The sequence below is a fragment of the Medicago sativa genome, chromosome 2 (assembly GCF_051527215.1).
Source record: "Medicago sativa cultivar Bolivia chromosome 2, Bolivia_mono, whole genome shotgun sequence".
NCBI classification, from domain to species: Eukaryota; Viridiplantae; Streptophyta; class Magnoliopsida; order Fabales; family Fabaceae; genus Medicago; species Medicago sativa.
In genome coordinates, this window is record NC_140750.1 from 32,954,904 (window position 1) to 32,975,937 (window position 21,034).

Sequence of the window (21,034 nt, forward strand, 5' to 3'; positions counted from 1 at the left end):
TCGGTTTAGCCTCCGCACTACATCCTAGAAAATGGCCATGGATGGGTTTGGTTATCTACGGTTCATAGCGTCATAGAACAATTAGAAGTAACGTGCCTAAACGCGACAACACGCGTCGACAACATCACCCCCAAAATGCCTCAGCTATGTGGGATTGATCGCATAATCCAATACACGGGGCAACCCCCGGATTGAATTGTCGATTATATCCCCCCTAAATCCTAAGTTCACTCAGCCCGGGTGTAGGACTTTTGATATTCTCACCCCACACGTTTGCAAGAATGTAAACATTTATTCACATAATAAAGCAACAAGAAGAAAGTAAAAACAAAAGCGCAAGCGTGGAAATAAAGACTAGGCGTAACTCTCGAATCTCCCCAGTGAAGTCGCCAGCTGTTTTATCTTGGTTTTCGGGTGTCAAACATTGATTACGTTTGAACCTTTTTAACCTTTGATATCTCATTTTTTCTTGGGAAGGGAAAAAATAAGCAAAACCCTTGAGAATCGAGGTCCGGGAGTTGTTTTCGTTACGGGAAGGTGTTAGGCACCCATAACGACTATAGTATCCTATAGGAACCGTCTTTACTTTCTACGCGCGCGCTTTATTTTTAAATGCTATTTGAAAAGTGATATTTACACCTAAAAGCTTACTAAGTCAAGAATTGGAGGGAGAAGAAAGTGTTTGAATTTTTATTTTATTTGAATTGAAGGAATATTGTTTCCTTGCCTACGTACCCTTTTAAGGGATCAAATCCACCGTAGTTCTCTTTCAAAAATGTTTTTGTTTTTGTTGGTTGATTTTAAGTTTGAAAATTGGAATTTTGAAGAATGAGAGAGAGAGGCCTCAAGGGCATAAGATTGTGAAATTGTGAGGTTGGATTAGCTATTTTGCAAAAGAAAGTCTAAGTATGATTAAAATTCATTAAAGTTTTTGTTTAAGAAAATAAAAGGAAAATCAATGGGATTTTGATCCCAAAGTTTATTTAAAATATGATTTGAGTGATATTGTTCATATTTATTTGAAAAATGATTTTTTGTTAAGTTTTAAATCCTAAACGTATGTCTAAAGCATTCAAACCCTAAACATACATCTAAGACATGCATATCCTAATCATACATCTAAAGTAACCAAGTGATGTGTGTGCATGTGTCGGTGCTTGTGTCGGTGTACATCATTAGAGTCCATTGTCCTTTACATCATGCCCTAATTACATGCTATGGTCTTGCAAGAATTTAAAATTGCATAAAAGTAAGTACAAAAATTCCTAAGTGTTACATTCTAATTTTTGCATGAATTTTGAAATAAAGACCAAAAATAGAAGATGGAGGATGAGATGCTTTATGGATGAATGAAACATGAAGTGAAATGGTTAGTAAAAATAAGGCATAAAATGATGGAAAGATAAGCAAGGAAATACTAAACAAAGAATAGCAAAAATAACAAGAATAAAGTGTCAAAGTGTAGTAAAAATTCACCATAACCTCTCAATATGCACATGACCTATAATTCTCCTATCATAACAATTTTCTAAGGCTTCATTGCATTATGAGTGTGAGAATTATAGGGCATATTCAAGTCAAGGATCATGATATATTTTTAGGCACACTTGGCACTTTATTTTCACATACTAACATTTACATGACTTGTAAAGCAAGAAACTAACAAATTGCATTCACAAACAGTACCCAATACACTAAGCTAGGGTCAAACATACCACAAAGTTGATTCATTAAGTATCAATCATCATGAGATCAAGTATTGGAATCAAATTATACAAAAAAACTTCACACATGTTGACAAAAAAACCAAAACATCACAAACAAGATCACCTATGTTTTCTATCCATTTTTGACCATGTAGAATCATCACAAAATGCCACACATACTTCAAGAAACACATGGGAATTATTTTTGGCAATTTTCACAAAGTTTTTAATGAAAAAAAAAAGAACATATTGAACTAACAAAGGGCACCAATATTTTCACCTATTTCTCAAGTCAACATTGACATATAAAAACATCAAGAACACCTAGAAACATCAAGAAATACACTGGTAATTTTTTGGAATTTTTTGCAAGAAAATTTAAAAAAACATAAGGGTTCAGAAAGCAAATATATGGGTGTATATAGCAAAAAGCACAGGAAAAACGAAGGAAAGAACCCAAGCCCAAAGGAAAATGGATCCTGGATCATCCAAACGCACCGGGGACGTTGGATTGATCCAGTTCCTGAAACCCTAGATCAGACGGTGCAGACACAAGATTCAGGAGTGAACCAGACTGGTTCAGGTGAACCAGTCTGGTTCGCACTCCTTTAAATACTTAAGAGGCCGGTCCAATCTCATTCTTCACCCCTCTTTCTCTCTCTTCTCTCATTCTAGTGAGAGAAGCTCTCACTTCTCTCTAAAATTCCGTCGTCTTCTCCGACGAGCACAACGGTGCAGGTACGGTGGCCCGCCGGTGGCGCCGCCGTACCTGAGTGTTTTTCTGAAAATTTTAACACTGTTATGTTCGTCTTTGCCTCCTCTTTATGATTCTAAAACTGATTTTTTGAAACGAGGCTTTGATAGGAGCAGATCTACGCTTGAATCCTTCGGTTTCTAAGTTTTCGAATCTCTTCGTAACTTCTTGAAATGAAACCCTAATCTACACTATTTTCTTTACTGATGATGATTATGGGCCTGGATTTACGAAATAAACTGTGAATCTTTGAAGATTTACATTTTTAGGGTTTCGTTTCGAAGTTTTTCGAATCTTTTCAAAGTTCTTCTTCGATTCACAGTTTATCTGTGTTTGTGGATCTTCGTTGAGCTTTTGCGATGAAAAACGAAGGAGTTTTGAGGAATACCTGGTTTTAATTTGGAGATTCGAATGAAAGATCCTTGTGAGTGCTTCTGGTAAGTTCTTGAACTGAAAATAAATCAGTTATTCTCTTCTTCTTCTTCACTGATGTGATTCTGCTTCGATTCTCTCTTCTTCTCACCTCCCAGAACTGTGATCGTACGAATTCTTCGAATTCGTGCTTGAATTGCAGTTTCTAAAGTTCGATGATGATGATTCAGTGGTGAATCTCTGAGAACTGTGAAGAAATTGCTTCAATTTGAGCTTAATTGGATTCTGGTAAAGTTAGGGTTTGATGAACGTTCTTCATGTTCTTGGTTATTTCTGGATTTTGATCTAACTGCCAAGAGAGAGAAAGTGGCTACGTGTTTGTATGATGTGGCTTCTGATTATTGATTCATTCTGACACTTGTGATGAGTTGGCTTGTATTTATAGGCCAGCTTGTGATTTCTGATCCAATGAACATACGACACCTGTGCTTGGACTTGAGAAATTCGGGCTTGCTGAGTTTTTGCTTTGGGGACCTCTTTGCAATTCTTGAAAATTTGGGACCAATCTGTAAATTCGAAAAAAGGACTGGACTGCAAACTTTTGGACTAAAGGGCTTAACCGTAAATTGAAAAAAAAAACTTAAAGGACTGAAATAAAAGAAATGGACCAAAATGCAAAATAAAAAAGACTTTAGAGACTAAAATGCAATTATTAGGAATTTGAGGACTAAAATGAAAATTACAAATAAAATTGAATTAAAATTGGGAAATGGAAAATAACGTAAAGTGAAACCAATAAAAAAAACACAGAATGGACTAAAATGAACCAATTACTTAAATGAGGTACTTCAAAGTAACCTCTCTCTGTCGAAATTTTGTGTGAATTGACTAAAATGCCCCTTGGGGCTAAACTGACTCAAAATGACTCAAATGCAATTTTAAAATGGTTTTTAACAGGGAATTAGGGCAAGAGTTTATACAAACTAAAGGAAAAGACTCAGAGACAAGTTTTAGGGATTTAAATAGAGTTTTAACACAGGAAATGACTAAAATGCCCCTTGGGGCTAAACTGACTCAAAATGACTTCAAACGCAATTTTTGAAATGGATTTTAACATGAGATTGAAACAAGGACTTATACAAACCAATTGAAAAGACTCAAACAATTTTCAGGAATTAAAATGAGCTTGAATGCAGTAAATGACTAAAATACCCTTTTTCATGAATTTTGCAAATAACTTTGAAGTAAGATGCAGAGAAATATGCAATTGATCAGAGACAAATTCAAATGACTTGAAATGCAAGAAAAGAAGAATTGAGCTAGTATTTTTAGGTCCAAAATTAGGGTATAACAAAAGCCGCCTATCTAAACTCGTCAATAGAAAAAGGCCGAGTAAGAAGATTATTATCTTGGGTTGAAATAAACTAACTCTAACTCTAACCCGATCTCCATCCTTGCGCTGAAACAATTGAAGTTTATATTGCTTATTGCCTTAGTTTATGTTTTGATGATGTCTAAGATAGCTAGGGTTTTTTTTTTGATGAAGTTCTTTTGTGTTAATTAGCTTTAGCTTAGAAACTTGTTAAAGCACCCTAGCAAATCATGTCTCATAGTGTCATGTGATTCTTTGATGTCTTGTGTGTCATGTCTCACAGTGTCATGTGAATCTTTGATGTCTCGTGTGTTGTCATGAATTGCTTGATTCGATTCATGATTCATTGATTCATATCTAGAATTCCTTTTGTCCATTTTCCTTGTGTCACTCCTTTTGAATCGAGTCAAACCTTGTCTCATTGTGTCTTGTATTCCCTTGATGTCTTGTGCGGTGTCTTGGTTAGCAAACTTCATTTTTGTGTGTTAGTGTCCTTCCTTGTGTTTGAATCAATTCATAAACATCTCTAACTTTGGTTGAATCTATTCAAATTTTCATGACTAGCTTCTCAGTGAATAGATTCAAAATAATTTTGAATCTATTCAATCACCTCTCTGACTTTGGTTGAATCTATTCAAATTAATTTGAATCGATCCAATTCCTCTCTGACTCTGGTTGAATATATTCAAATTTTGTCCGAATTGATTCAATCTTCATCCTGGGATTTTTGAATCTATTCAAATTATGTCTGAATCGATTCAATCTTCATCCTGGGATTTTTGAATCTATTCAAATCCTGTCTGAATCTATTCAATCTTCATAACTGTCTGAATTGATTTTGACATTAATTGAATCGATTCAAAACGTTGTTTTTGGTCAAGTTCTTGCTCTTGCCACCCTTTTCTATATATACTCACTACCTCATAACACCCAATTCATTGAATCATTTGCATCTATGCTCTCTAGGTCTCAAAAACTCATTGATCATACATTCTTCAAGATTAAACACTTTTTCTTAGAAACACTTTGTCTTTGAGTGTGTAGATTCTCTAGGGTGCTAGTAGAGATTGTAAGTTGGTTCTCTCAAGGAGATTGATTGGGCTTAATCAAGGCTTCAAAAGAAGTGAATAATCTTATTCCACCTCCAAAGGACTTGGGGGTCTTTCTAACCGTTCTTGAAGTCGAAGGGGGTTCGTTTGCCAGACGTAGCATTGAAGACTCGAGTAAAGAGTTTGAAGGAGTGCACGTGCAATTCAAGGATCAGTTTGATTGAGTTAATTCAAGGAGTGCACGTGCTCCTTCTTGATGTTAAAAGCACTTAGCTGGTGCAACTCGCCGATCCAGGTGGTTCCAAACTGATTCTTTTGATGTGATTAAATTTGATTGAGTTTTCTAAACCTTTGGAAACATCAATTGAATTAGATTGGATTGGGTTTTGTGAATCGTATCATAACGTTTTGAAAATAGTTCAAGAACATGAACTAGGGTTGTCTAGTATTATTATGATTTATAAAAAATGTTTGGATGGGAATCATGGTCTTTAACTTGGTTTTCCTTTTTCTTCTTGTGGATTTAAGTGCTTTTGTTATTATTGTGACTTTTTCTGGTTTTCAATGATAAAATTCGCGCTCCATTTTCATGTGAAATTGTGGGTATGATAAACTTCATGAATTTGTGGTGTTATTATCTTTAACTTCATACGGACGTATTTGAATTTCAAATAATGCCCCTTCGACGAGAAACCACTTAGCTCCTCCTTCGACGCCCATCTTCCTTCGACACCTTCTATTTGTTCTGTTGAACCATCCTCTTGATCAGCACATCTTCTGGACTTTACTTCGACTGTCGAACTTGAGACTTGAGCTTTCTTCATTCTCTTCGAGATCTTGGTCAAAATTCATTGACAACATTTATTATAACCTGTTGAAAAATACAAGCTAACAAATTTCCCCCCAAAAAAATGTCTTTTTCGTTAATATCTTCAGATAGAAGAAGAAAGAGTACATTTCAATGCATCAAGGTGATACAAAGAGAGGCTCACAAATAAAGCACAAGTCGAAACCCTAAAGACTCAATTCAATACTCTTGAATTGGTGAATAAAACTAGGGTACGAGTCTTCCTTATATAGCCATTCAAAGCATGGGCTTTTTCATCATAGGCTAAACATATATTTGTATCAAATATTTTTTCAGAAATATATTGAAACAAATATTCTTCAGAAAATATATTTTCCAAAATCTCTTTTGAAAATATATTTTACAAATAAAAATATCCATTGAAAAAATATCTTTCTTATGGAAACACATATATTTGAATCAAATATTCTTGAAACAAATATTCTTCAGAAATATATTTTCCAAAATCTCTTTTGGAAATATATTTCACAAATATGGTAACTCCTAAAAAGTAGGAACATCTTTAGGAACCGCAAAACACACCACCAAGGAATCCTAAAATATTGTCTATATTTTAGAAACAAATCACCCAACTGATTCTGGACAAAAATATGATACTTGGTGAACAAGAAATAAGGCGTGGTTTTCTTAATAAGATAAAGATTGCGTAAATCAAGCCACATAAACATGGCACACTGAACCGTGCCAAGATGCTGGAACATCATATCCAACATCATACATGAGTATTTGTTTTAGCAACAATGAAGTCAATCCTCAAATACCCAACAACGTTGGACTGGTGTATAATATGTTGGTTATCATGATTGGTGAATTGTCGTCTATTTGTGACTTGTGTTGTGTGAAATGTAACACCCCGTTTTTCCAACATAAAAATTTCATAATAAAAATCAGAGTTTCTCAATCATAAACGGAATGTCACATTCTTTTCTTAAAATCATAAACTGAATAAATAAATAATTATCCTTAAAAATCCAACAATATAATATTTAAAACTTCGCAGCGGAATAGTTTCGACAACTTAAACATAATCTTTGGCACAAGGGCCTCAACATAAATTCTCATAAAATCTTAGTTCAACAATAATTCTTGAAAGATTCATAAAGTAATACGTAAGGAACAGAAAGCAACAACAAAATTTCCCATCCCGTTACGTATCAGAGCACCTAAGACACACACTTGTGAGGAGTCCATTCACGACCACAACTAGTCTTGGTTACCTGCAAGTTACCCATACGAAGTGCAACATTTTCAAGCAGAAGGGGTGAGATTTCACAAACAACAATATTAAGCATATAATTCATCAATTACATTTAACAACATAAACATCATCAACATATCATAATAATAATCATGTAACATCATATCATCGTGATAAACAAATTCATAATCAATCATCAACATATCATAATAATAATCATAGCATCATCATAAACAACTTCATATTAATCATCGACATCAACTTCATAATCAATCATCAACATCAACTTCATAATCAACTTCATAAATTAATCTTTAACAACTTGACGACTTTGACTCGACTATGCAACTTCAACTCGACTATGTAATTCTTAACATCTTAAATCATCTTGACAATGCAAATGCATGTGGTACCAATCAGGGCATCAAGCCCCTAACATATTTCAGCGTAAAAAGGCTCCAGGGCATCAAACCCCCAACATATTTGAGAGTAAAAAGGCTCCAGGGCATCAAACCCCCAACATATTGAGAAAAAGCTCCAGGGCATCAAGCCCCCAACATATTTGAGAGTAAAAAGGCTCCAGGGCATCAAGCCCGCAACATATTTGAGCAAAAGCTCCAGGGCATCAAGCCCTCAACTTTGAATGAGTATGCATGGACTCAACATCTTACATCTTAAACATCTTGAACATCATGAACATCTTATATGACTCCAATAATTTGGACGACATCTTACAACTTTACAACTTAGACTGACATTTACAACTTAATGACATTAATGGTCAACAACAGCAAAACAGCAACATATGCAGCAAATAACAGCTCTTATGCATCATATAATCATTAAAGAATGAATCGCATCAACATAATCATCATAAGTAATACTTAAGGTGCAAATTTAACAACATCACATTACTATTAATATTAATCATCTTAATTCAGGTCTTCTGGACAGCTTCTAACACAATCAATAACTTTCATTTCCTACCCCAAGGTCATCTCAAGACTACACGTGCGAAAAGGATCGCAAGGCAACAATTCAAGGCAGCCTACCACTAGTTAGACTCATCACAGCATAAGTTAAATACTCTTAAACACCTTAATTAAACTCATAGTACACAAGCTTTGAAGTTTGGAGACAATCCATAAGTTTTAGAAATAGTTATGCTGAATTTTCATAAAGTTTTACTAAGACCCACTTGGAGTATTTTAATCATAACTCAAAATCTAAAAATCATTTTTGAGCCAAACCAAGACCATTAGAAAGCTAACACAATTATTTAAAACTTTCATGTTTACACCTAAGACCAATTCAAAACAGAAATGTGTGAAAAGACACAAGAACGCAAAAATCGAAGTCCTGACAGCATGCAAACGAAGGCACAACAAAGCAGTCACCCATGAGGGGCTGCCTTACTGCGCTCAGGCGCTAGCAAGCTGCGCCCAGGCGTGGGCAGGCAGTAGCCAGTGACCTGCGCTGCAGCTCTGTGCAGTCCTGGTTTTTCCCCGGTTTTACCGTTTCGTCTGTAAAAACTTAACCGTTACCCCGATTCCAATTCCGTTTTCGCCTACGCATTCTATTCGACAAATCCTATCATATTTTACTGAAAAAAAATCATATTTTTAAATCTCCAAAACAGCTTATCCCAGAATCACTTATTTCCCAAAAACACTTAAAAATCACTTTTTCTCAAAATCTCAATTTTCATCAACCCAACCCCAAAACTGGTTCTAATCATTGTACTATGAAAGTTCTAAGGTCTGAACACTGTTTTCCTACATCAATTCAACAGGTTTCCTTCATCTAATCAACAATTTACAACTTCTAACCCTAATTCCCAAATTCTCACAAACTAATCTAACCCTAATTCCCAAATTCTCACAAACTAAACCTACAACATGTTAGATGCAATTTCAGAATCACAGACTTAATATTACTGAAAGATCGTCTCACCCTTACCTTAAGAAATTGATGGCAGCCTTTCTCTCTTGGTTCTTCTCTCCTCTTGTTATCTTCTCTCTAAATCTTGTTGTAACAACCATACCAGACATATCTAGAAAGTCTAGCACGTGCATTAAAATTTAGTACTGGATACATTAAAATATACAACATTAAATACATACGAATGAATATTTATACAACAAATTGCGTTCATACCTAAATCACATAAACATCTCAACCATACATATATAATTTCATCCTTGGAATCCAAAGCATCCTGCAGCGATACGAACGCACACTTGCTGAAACATCCATCCGACTTCAAGCTTGGATAACCATCTACTTATCTGAAACAAATAAGGATTGGGATGAGACATAATGTCTCAGTGAGTTCCCCTAAATCCTAGGCTATAGGCAACCTCAAGGGGGAAACCTACGGTCACCACGTGTCTACATTACAACCTGCCGGTTGATTATACGTGTGTGGGGACTTGCATACTTAGACGGTAGTGCATACTAGAGCCGTCATAATCTTATCTTAACTTATTATAGGCTTCACTTCCTATACGTGTCATGGCGATTGAGGGGGAACCTAAGACTGCATTGCCAAAGATACGCTCTACGTATCGAGGCCTAAACATAACATAATCATGGCACATTTCTAAACCGAACGATTAGGGGAAACCCAAGATCGTCAACGGTATCATAATCTTTACTTGCTCTATACATAAATTGTACTTGCTTGCAGCATCTAATGCTCTTGTTCTTAAACATGGTCTTGCATGGAATCATTCTACATGCCATAACATAATCATATTCATATCATGCATAAACGTATCTAAGTTCATTCATTAGGTTAGCGTTGAACAAACAGTCATTATCTTGATTCATTTTACGGAGAGTCGCGGGTGGAGTAACCCCGGGAACACTCCCATACATGACCGATGTACGTACATCGGACTCCCTCGGTGTCGTGCGGGTCCCTTGCGGCTTGAACTGTTCCCCTTAGGTCGAGAACCTCCCGTATCCCCCTAGCGTGGATAACAAGAGACACGAGCACCTACGTCTTGTTACTCAGTGACATGTGGGTCCCTTACGGCTTGAACCATTCCCATCATGAGAACCCCTTGTATCCCCCTGATGTGGATAACAAGAGACATGCCACCTACACTTATTAGTCATGGTCTTGTAATACACATAAGCTAAACATATACATACTTGATCATAAGCGAAGAGAATACATTTCGCGTCTTATCATTCTAGGGATTCATATCCTATACTTGCCACACTTATCATTCATGCTATTTTTCTAGTTCTCAACACTATGTCGAGGCTCTACATTCATTCCCTTTCTTAATTCATTGCTACCCGAGTAAATCGGCTTAAGACTCTCTTGAATCACTATGCCATTCATGTTAAGATTGCCATGATTTTCATTTCAAGAATCATTTGATGTTATGTGCATTGCCTAGATGTTGTTTTGGGGTTATAAAATTGTAAAACGTTGAAAGAAAAGCTTCGGAATGCACCACAGACCCTGAACTGGGCCAACAGGCCAAAGCAAATTGGCCAAGTCCAGAGAGCTGCGCTAATAGCTCAGCTGGGGCGTGGCTCATCCTGAAGAATTTCGCTATTAGCGTAGATTTCGCTAATAGCGTGGTTCTTCGGGTCTGAGGTACAAAATTTCCAGTTTTGACCCAAAACTTGTCCAGTTTGATCCTGCAATGCACCGTAATCATCCAGCAACATATATTGACTTTAAATAACATATTTCATGGCAAACTAACATGGAATCAACAAGAATTGCTAAAAAGAACATTAGGGTTCTAAATCCCTCATAAACATAAATCAATCCTTTCTAACATGAATTTACACAACGAAAGGTAGGTAAACTATCTATGGAACTCACCTAATCATGTTTTCTTGCTTTCCTTCAAGATCCAAGCTCAAACCCTAGCTTTTGCTTCAATCTTGATCCTTAGCTTTCATCCAAAAACCATGCTTTAATCTTTCCTCCACTAGTTCCTTGCTTGCTAAGCCACCCAAAACCATGCTTGATCACACTAGGAAGAAGTTTGGATGATTTAGAGTGGAGAGAGAGGGCGTGGGTTAGAGATAAGGAGGAGATAATTCTCTTCTCAAAACCTAGAGAGAGAAAGAGCAATCACAAATTAGAAATTTTGGGCCAATTTCACTTAAATACTCCTCGGCCGCCAAGTTACCATAATACCCTCCATCTTAAACGTGTTTAGCTGACACTGATACATAAGTCCTCTGATACATTTAACAGGTAAAATTTCCATTAGCCGACAAGCGGGATGTTACACTTGTTTTCTCCAAGTCCTTGTTTTTGCATATGTTAGTCTTTCAACCTAATATCTCCTCTATTTATAATACTCACTTCTCTTCTTAATTCTAATTAGGTCCAATAACTCTCTTCTTTCTATTTCAGCCCCCAAATCTACTTATTCTAATAATTATATTTCTCTACTAAATATAGTCTCCTACTAAATATATCCTAATAAATAATAAAACCACCTAATAAAATACCAACATAATTAAATAAATCATATAATTAGACTCTAACTCAATAAAAATAGATAAATAACAAGGAGGGCGTTACATGAAACGATATTGTTTCTTTGCGGTGTTGATTACTTGAAAATTCTTTATGATTGTTGATTTGGATATGTCGAGATGATTGCTTGATGATGGATATGTAGAGATGATTAAGTGTTTGATAATCGTTGATGTATGGATGTATTGTTTGATAATGCAAAGTGGTGAAAATATAGAGAACAAGAAGAGTTATTTAGTGTTGTGCATTATCGAGTCAATACTTGGCATCCATGCATTCATAAGTCCTATATGTGGAAAAAATTTAGAGAATATGTAGAGGGATCAATCGGTAATATTACTTCCGACATCCAATGGTACCACACTTAACCTCTGGATTTGAATCACTACTTATACCTGGTATTGGCCATAATGCATGTAAAGTCGAGTCTAGAACATTGCATGCACTTGAAGTTGGTGAAATATGTCATGTTTGAAAATATGTTTTAGTGAATATGTGCATTGGTGAAATTAATGAATATCGTGACTATGTGGAGTTGTGAACTTGTATATGTTGCTTGGTTATGCTAATATACTAGAAGAATAATGTCGATGTGAATATTTATTGTTGATGATTTGATTAAGAGCTTATATACTTGATTTGAAATATGAATTCGTTAATTATGTGTTTAATTGATTATATGTTATTATGTGGAATATAATCTAACCCCCGGTGGTCGTTTGATTGACCGCTTGCCTATTTATATGAATGGGTAGACAGGGTACAAGATTGAGTGTTCTTTGCTAGTGATTTGCTTTAGGATAGCGTGGAACTACCTCTTATCTTTTGATCGAGTCTAGTTAATTAGGCTCTAATTAGAGTGTCGACATTGATGTTTTATTTTCATTTATCCGTTGTTGGATTTTATTAGATGGGATCATGAATTTATATTTGGAGCCTGAGATATGTTGTTGAGATTTATTACTCGTGAATTTGAGAATTATTACATGTTGATAAGACTTTTAAGAATGATGATTTTTCCGCTGTGAGTTTTATGAAAATCAGTTTATGCATGTTTTGGAAAAATGTAGACGTAGCATATAAACTCTTTGAATTATTGAATTTATTGCACGTTTTATTGCATATGGGGTTTATGGTGTTACAGGTTCTCTTAACAAAATAATTATAATTACTTCATTCAAAAATATATAATAGCAAACGTTGGAGAAAAATAGGCAATCATTTCCAACACCACTTATTTAAAATAAATAAAAAAGTAATCATTTTTCCCTCAAAAAAAAAAGTAATCATTTTATGAACACTTTAAATTTATTATTTTTGGATAGGCAAAAAATAAGTAATTAGTAAATTATAAACCGTTATAATCCATTTTTGTTTCTTTAAGTGTATTTTATGAATTATATTTTATATAAGTAATAGTAGTTACTTCAAAAAAAATAAGTAATAGTAGTTGTGATTTATTTGTTTGTTTATTGGTCAAATTTATATAAAAAAAAAAAAATTTGCAAGCTTTGCCACTGCATGAAATGTAAAAAAAATGAGACAAATATTATTACTATTAAATATAAAAAAAATTAGTATATGTATCGTATACTCATAATTGATACCTAAAAAATATATGGCATACATATTTCCTATTGCTGCAAAAAAAGGACAATACTTATCATTGATGAATATATAACAAAACACCCAAGACAAATACTTATTACTGATAGATGAATATAAAAAAAAAGCGACAAATATTAGCAATTGATACACAAAAAATACGAGACAAATATTAATAAATTATACATATAAAACATGAGATAAATATTTATCACTAAATTGTCCTTTTGTATGTTTCATTTATCAGTCAAATATGAATTTAATTGTCCTTTTTTATAATACTCAATTTGTTTCAAAATGAACATCAATGCATCATTAGAAGAAATGGAATAACTATTTTATCGAATTAAGTTAAAGCAATGTTTTGGAAATAGTGCTCAAAATATTAATTGGATGGTACAAATAGAAAGAAATAATTAGTTGTACATTGAAAACTAAATGACATTCATTTCGAAACAATATTTTTTTACAAAAGCGGCATTCATTTTGAAACGGAGGGAGGGATATTTTTTCCTTCCCAAGTTCTTTTACAAAACTGAAAATAAACTTTTGTCTCCTTTTAATGTTATGAATGATATAACAGTCAACCTCTGTCAATGTATTAATTGTCTTAAATGCAATAACCACGTGTACAACAAAAGTTAAGAAGTGGGTCATATCCTTGAAAGTAACATCTTTCACTTTGTAGTATATATACATGTACAAGTATTGAATTTCCTTAAAAAAAAAGTATTACATGTCCTTGAAAGTAACATTTAAAATTTCATGGATCTAATTCTCTTTCTAGTTCTTAGTTTGTGCATAACATGTTGCAAAGTTGAGGCAAGAAGCAAAATTTTACTAGATGAAAAAAATAATTTTACTCTGTTATATAGCATCAAGGTATTTTTTTTATTATTCATCGTCCGTTATCAGTTTGATTTATACATGATGTAGTTGATTGTAATTTTGGTTAACGAATTCAGAATTTTGTGGCCGATAAATTTGATTGTGTTGATATCTACAAGCAACCTGCTCTACAACACCCTTTACTGAAAAAGCACAAAATTCAGGTATAATAGTTGAACAATTTATAATATTAATTATCTTACTTTATTGCATTGTCAAAACTAGTTGTTATTTGATGAAAATGAAGAGAATGATATATAAGGTAACTAACATATATAATTCAAGACTTGTAACCATAAATTTTCATTCAAAATTACTTTATTTGTTTGTAAAGAAATTCATTTTAATTAATTTTTATTTTATTCCCTCTTCATTGCAACATATGTAGCTTCTCCCAACTTTTGCAAAGAACATTGTGCGAAGTAGACCATCTTATGGTAAAACAACAGATGATTGTCCATTGGGAAAAGTGCCTATCCACAACATGAGAAGAAGACATCAGATTATTACTAATTCATCTTCAAAATTACAAATTGATGATTTTCAACGGCATTCTCAAAGTTCCCCTGGCTATCATGTAAGTGGATATTTTTACTCAATACATTTTACATGGAATATTATAACATTATGTATTTATCAATATTCGGAAAAAAAAAACCAACTAAAATAATGCCGCACCAAGACAGAGCAGAAAACAAGGTCGTATTCTGATGACGGAGTCACAAAAAAAAAGATATATTTAAAAACCACTTATTGAAATAAAAGAAGAGAAAAAGTGACACAAAATGGGTGATTATGGATCCAAAAATGGCACAAAATCAATACTTAATGGTAGGAATTGAAAATCAAGCCAATCCACCTTGCTACTAAACCGTCTAAAATGGGGCAAACCAACTTGCGGTATATGGTTTTAAACCTCATCCTCGGCCATTATTATGGTGAGCCAGAGGGTTAGTGTGTTTTTCCGTAAAATTTTTGTTAAAAAATATTAATTAATAAATACACAAAAACCTTTGTGAAAAGTGTAAAAATAATAATAAAAATAAATACTATTAAATGAAGCTAAAATATATAACTAACGAGACCAATCAAAACAAACAAATAAGTGATCATTCAAACAACCATAGTTTATCATAAAAAATCTACAACAAGTCAACAAGACATCTAAAATAGCTCTAAAGAAACAGTTGAAATGAAAATGTAATGGGTTCACTAAAGTGATTAAATTAAATGAATTTTCTCTCTCCACTTTGTATTTCAGACATACGAGAAAATTAGAAAATGGATCGTAACTTATGAGAAAAATGAGGAAAAGAGGATACTTTTACTATTATTTAAACTGGACGAGCCAACCTGCCCTATCACCACCATATTATTTTAGTTGGGGTTTAGTAAGGAAAGTTCAATATTAGGTGAGGTGCAAAATTATAACACCTAAACTTCAGGTCAAACGGGTCAACATATTGGGCCTTACCCATTTTCCCATCCCTACTTTTTTATGGACGAGGAAGAAAGAACTAGGGTTACAAGTGAGAAAGGTGGCTAGGTGTATGTGAAAGATAGGTAGTAAAATATGAAATTTTAGATTTAAGACATAGTGTGTGTAACACCCCGTTTTCCCAACATACAAATTTCATAAATAAATCAGAGTTTCTCAACATAAACGAAATGTCACATCTCTTTTCATAAAATCTTAAACGGAGTAAATAAATATTAATCCTTCAAAATCCAACAACGTAATATTTAAAACTTCGCAGCGGAATAATTCAACATCTTAAATAATCTTTGGCACAAGGGCCTCAACATAAAATCTCATAATTACTTAGTTCAATAATAATTCACGAAAATCTTCTTAAAGTAATACGTAAGGAACAGAACGCAACAACAAATTCCCATCTCGTTACGTATCAGAGCACCTAGGACACACTTGTGAGAGAGTCCACTCACGACCGCGACTAATCTTGGTTACCTGCAAGTTACCTATATGAAGAGCAACTTTTTCAAGCAGAATGGGTGAGATTCTCAAACAACAATATTAAGCATATAATTCATGAGATATGCTACCAACAAACGCTATAACAGTCGCCATTCAACACACGCTGTGTATGCTGCCACGTCTTAAAATTTTCTTAACCCATTACATGTTAACTGGTTGAACAAGTTTTTCAATTTTTTATTTTCTTATTTAATTTTTTTACAACTTTACAGAACTTGGAGAAACCTTGTTCCATAACCATCAACATACACTTGATCCATGAAATCAAACATAGTACACGGAAACGAAGACGAACATTCATCCTAATTATATGTGCCTTGAAATTCCAATCACCACCGCCGGAATCAGAATCTTCTCCCAACAACTTACGTCTTGTTCGCTGTTTTCTCCGGCTAAGCATCCGACACGGTATTCTGAGTGCATCGGGCATCATCGACGGCGGTGCAAACCGCATCGCAGGGGTTAATTGTCGGTCAAAAACTTATCATTACATGACTCGGTGATGGAAAATTGATAATCACAAAGGATGCTGAGACTTTTGACGCCGGTGACTGTAACGGAATCGGATCATCACAAACACAAATTCAAACAATATAAAATTGGAAATCCCAAAACAACAAAAAAGAAATACTAAAATAGTAATTGAAAATTGAATGAAAAGTTGGAAATGGAAGTTTTAAGGAAGGATATATGTATTTAAGTTTGATAGGTTGAAGATGATGATTTCTGCAAAAATGGTGGAGAGTTTCACGTGGTAGTGGTGCTGGGTAAAAACTAGAGCAAGTCTTTTTTAAGGTAACCTGGACAACCGGTAGCCAAAAAACATGCTTAAAAAGAGAATGACGTGGTCCACTGAGAGAGAGAGAGAGAGAGAGTGACAAAGGGAGTGTGTTTGAGCATCTGACGCTAGCATTTCTCATAATTCATTAATTACATTTAACAACATAAACATCATCAAATATCATAACATTAATTATGTAACATCATATCATCATCATAAACAACTCCATAATCAACTTCATAAACCGATTAACGACTCATGGATAACAGCTTAACAACTTAAAGACTTTGACTCGACTATGCAACTTCAACTTCTTAAATCATCTCGACAATGCAAATGCATGTGGTACCAATCCAGGGCATCAAACCCTTAACATATTTGAGCGTAAAAAGGCTCCCAGGGCATCAAGCCCTCAACATAAGTGAGCAAAAGCTCAAGGGCATCAAGCCCTCAACTTGAATGAGTATGCATGGACTCAACATCTTACAACTTGAAACATCATGAACATCACATATGACTCCAATAATTTGGACAACATCTTACAACTTTACAACTTAGACCGACATTTACAACTCTGTGATATTAAAAGTCAACAACAGCAGAACAGCAACATAGGCAACATATAACAGTTCTTATATATCATTTTAGCATTAAGGAATGAACCACCTCAACATAAACATCGTAAGTAATACATATAGTGCATATATAATAATATCACATCACTATTAATATTAATCATCCTAATTCAGGCTCTCTGGACAACTTATAATATCATAAATAATCTTTCACTCCTACCCCAAGGGCCAACTCCTAACACTTCGTGCAACAAAGATCACAAAACCCTAAACAAGGTTGTCTGCCACTGGGCAACTCGTGAGGCGAGCTCATTTACTCGCGGTTGCGAGTTCAACTTTGAGCAACTCGCCGTTGCGAGCTATGGTACTCGCGAGGCGAGCTAGGTCCTGGTAGCTCTCGGGTTCTTGACATTTTCACCCAAAAATCCCATTTTTAACTTCCCCGTGCCCAGATTCAATCCAAAAACTTGCCTAATCATTTCTATAACTATTAAGGCACTCAAAACCATAAAGAACTTGACCCAAAACATAAATTTAAGAAATCCCGATTTTCTACTGGGTTGCTCGCGGCTGCGAGCGATTCACTCACGGTTGCGAGCTGCAGAAAAGGTTTACTCGCGAGGCGAGGAGGTTTTGTTCGCGAGGCGAGCGATGAAGTTCATAGCTAGCGAGGCGAGTTAAGCTACTCGCGGTTGCGAGCGATGAATGTCAGCTCGAGCAGAATGCAGATTTTCACGAAAATTCACCTAATCACATGGTTCTAACCCCAAAACTACTTCCAAATATCACCCTATTGATTATCTAAGGTCTGTACACAGTTTCTACATCAATTCCATCATTTTCCATCATCTAATCATCAATTCCTCACTTTAACCCTAATTCTCAAACTCTCACAAACTATTCCTACAACATGTTAGATGCAAATTCAGAATTACATTCTTAAAATTATTGTATGTTAGTCTCACCCTTACCTTAGAAAGTAGAAATCGCAGACTCTAGGTCTTCTCCTCTTCTCTTGACTTTTCTCCCTTTTTCACCAAAAACTGATCGTACGTTTGTAAAACTTTTCTAAACCTAACTTCTCTTATTTATAACCCCTCATCTTATTTATCTTATTTCTTCTTTCTACCACTAAACTCTCCAAATTCACAAAACAGCCCCTCAACTTAATATTTATTTTATTTTTAAATCTTATTTTATTAAATAATAAAATAAGTCATAACATCTCACATAAATCATATAAATCACATAAAGCTCATATAAATCACGCCAATCATATAAATATATTCTAAAACTCATTAAAATAATTAAATAATCGAAACGGGCGTTACAGTTTGCATGACAAATCCCTTTAACATTTTAAAAAGGAATAAAATATGAAATATTATATGTTTTTGTCTTTTCTAGACTGTTGCCCTTGATACAACCCAAAATATGATATTTCATGGAGCACATGCGGGCATAGCTGGGTATGATCTATCAGTTCAAGAAAAGCAATACAGCATGTCTTACATTTGGATTGAAGGCGGATCAGGAACAGAACTAAATAGCATAAAAGTTGGAGTTGGGGTTAGTTACTTATTATTACGTTATGCCGATATTTTCCTCTCATGACATTACATTCTTTTAGAAAGATAATGATAGAAAAAACATAGTCATTCTTTTATAATATACTACTCACATCCTCTCTATTTTATGTAAAAGGTTTTTCCATCCTTATATGAAGACAGCCAACTACGACTAACTAGTCGATGGACGGTAAGAATATAAATTTAATGCATTTAATAATATATAAGACCATCTACAGTGGTGAGTGTTTCACCTATTTAGAACCATATTAAATAGGAACCCCATTAGGGAACAAATAAATATGGTGCTTGTATAAAAGAGTGGTTATGATAACACCCCCTCTATCTTCCCGTTTTTTAGCCCCCTAAATAAATTGTATTAAAATAAATATTTTTTGTTGAAATTTCATGATTTAATGTTATTGGTGGAACTAGTTTTGTATTTTTTTCTAAGGTGTCAGGTTAGAGAGATTGGACACTCGTTCAGTATTAATATTAGTAAATGTTAAAGTTGATAATGTGTATATATAGGACCAAATTAAACATCATTGTAGATGGTTTACTGTGATGGGAACAAAAAATAAATGCATATTGTTATTGTGCTCAAGCTCAATTTGATATAAACATGCAGGCAGATGGTTTTAAAAAAACTGGATGTTATAATGATAACTGTCCGGGTTTTGTGCAAGTCAATAGTAACAAAGATTTTACTCTTGGAACTGTCATGTCGCCCACTAATAAAATTGGATCAACTAAAAAGGTTGCTTCTTTTATCAAAATCAAACAGGTAAATTTGTAATTATTATAAATACATGCAAATATATTATTCATTATGATATAAATTTACAAACTATTACATCAAATTTAAAGTGTTTATAAAATTATTTTTGATTGACAATATTATATTTAAAACTGTTATTAAGTAATTACTTTAATAATAAAAAAAAGGACCATTTAATTAATTGAAAAGAATGATAATTAAATATATGATCTTAAATATTTATAACATTTTATGAAGAACTCATTATGAGTGAATGTTTTTGTTTTTTTTTTATTAGTCTTAATATGATTGGTTAATATCTTCTCCTAGTATTTCTCTTAACTTTTTAAATATATGTAGGATCGATCTACAGGTCATTGGTGGTTATTTATAGATCCTGAATCAATACAAGTTGGATATTGGCCAAAAGAGTTATTCAGTCACTTAAGTACGGGAGCATCAAAGATTCGATTTGGAGGTCAAACTTATGCTACACCTAATACGAATAGTCCCCCAATGGGTAGTGGAAGATTGCCTAAAGAAAAATTTGAAAACTCGGCTTTTATGGGACAACTTAGGATTATTGATTCACAATATAATGAAGTTGATGTAAAACCTGAAGACATGAAGCCATATAGAGATACTAGTCCAGATTGTTATGACTTGATATACAATGGTTTTGAAGGACGTCTTTATAGGCAAGCTTTCCTTTATGGTGGACCAGGTGGACGAAATTGTGGTATATGATTGTATTGACAACTATATTTAATAAAACTATGATTCGTCCTTGATATATATTGTTATACCCTTGTCGCAAAACAACATAATTAACATAAAATTTGTGGAAAACTAAATTTTATGCTTATAATTAACAAAACCACATTTCACAAAGGTATACATAAATCAAAAAATTTGACAAATTTTATTTTCTTGAAAACTAATTGATTTAAATTAGTTTTTTAATCGATCATTGATTGTTAAATTTAGCAACTGTACTAAATCTTCGTGAAGTAATAAAATTTA

General features: G+C 33.9%; 1 protein-coding gene and 1 pseudogene across 1 annotated transcript; one reads left to right on the top strand and one right to left on the bottom strand.

The window, feature by feature from the left end:
• Nucleotides 1-21,034, bottom strand: part of LOC146946344 (uncharacterized) — an 83,020-nt pseudogene that overhangs the window by 46,627 nt on the left and 15,359 nt on the right.
• On the top strand, nucleotides 14,181-20,800 carry LOC146946346 (protein neprosin-like). The gene is made up of 7 exons (XM_085744475.1): nucleotides 14,181-14,325; nucleotides 14,409-14,495; nucleotides 14,720-14,908; nucleotides 19,091-19,252; nucleotides 19,388-19,441; nucleotides 19,883-20,038; nucleotides 20,372-20,800. Exons 1-7 carry the CDS (start codon nucleotides 14,209-14,211, stop codon nucleotides 20,756-20,758), a joined length of 1,152 nt encoding a protein of 383 aa, XP_085600601.1. The 5' UTR covers nucleotides 14,181-14,208; the 3' UTR covers nucleotides 20,759-20,800.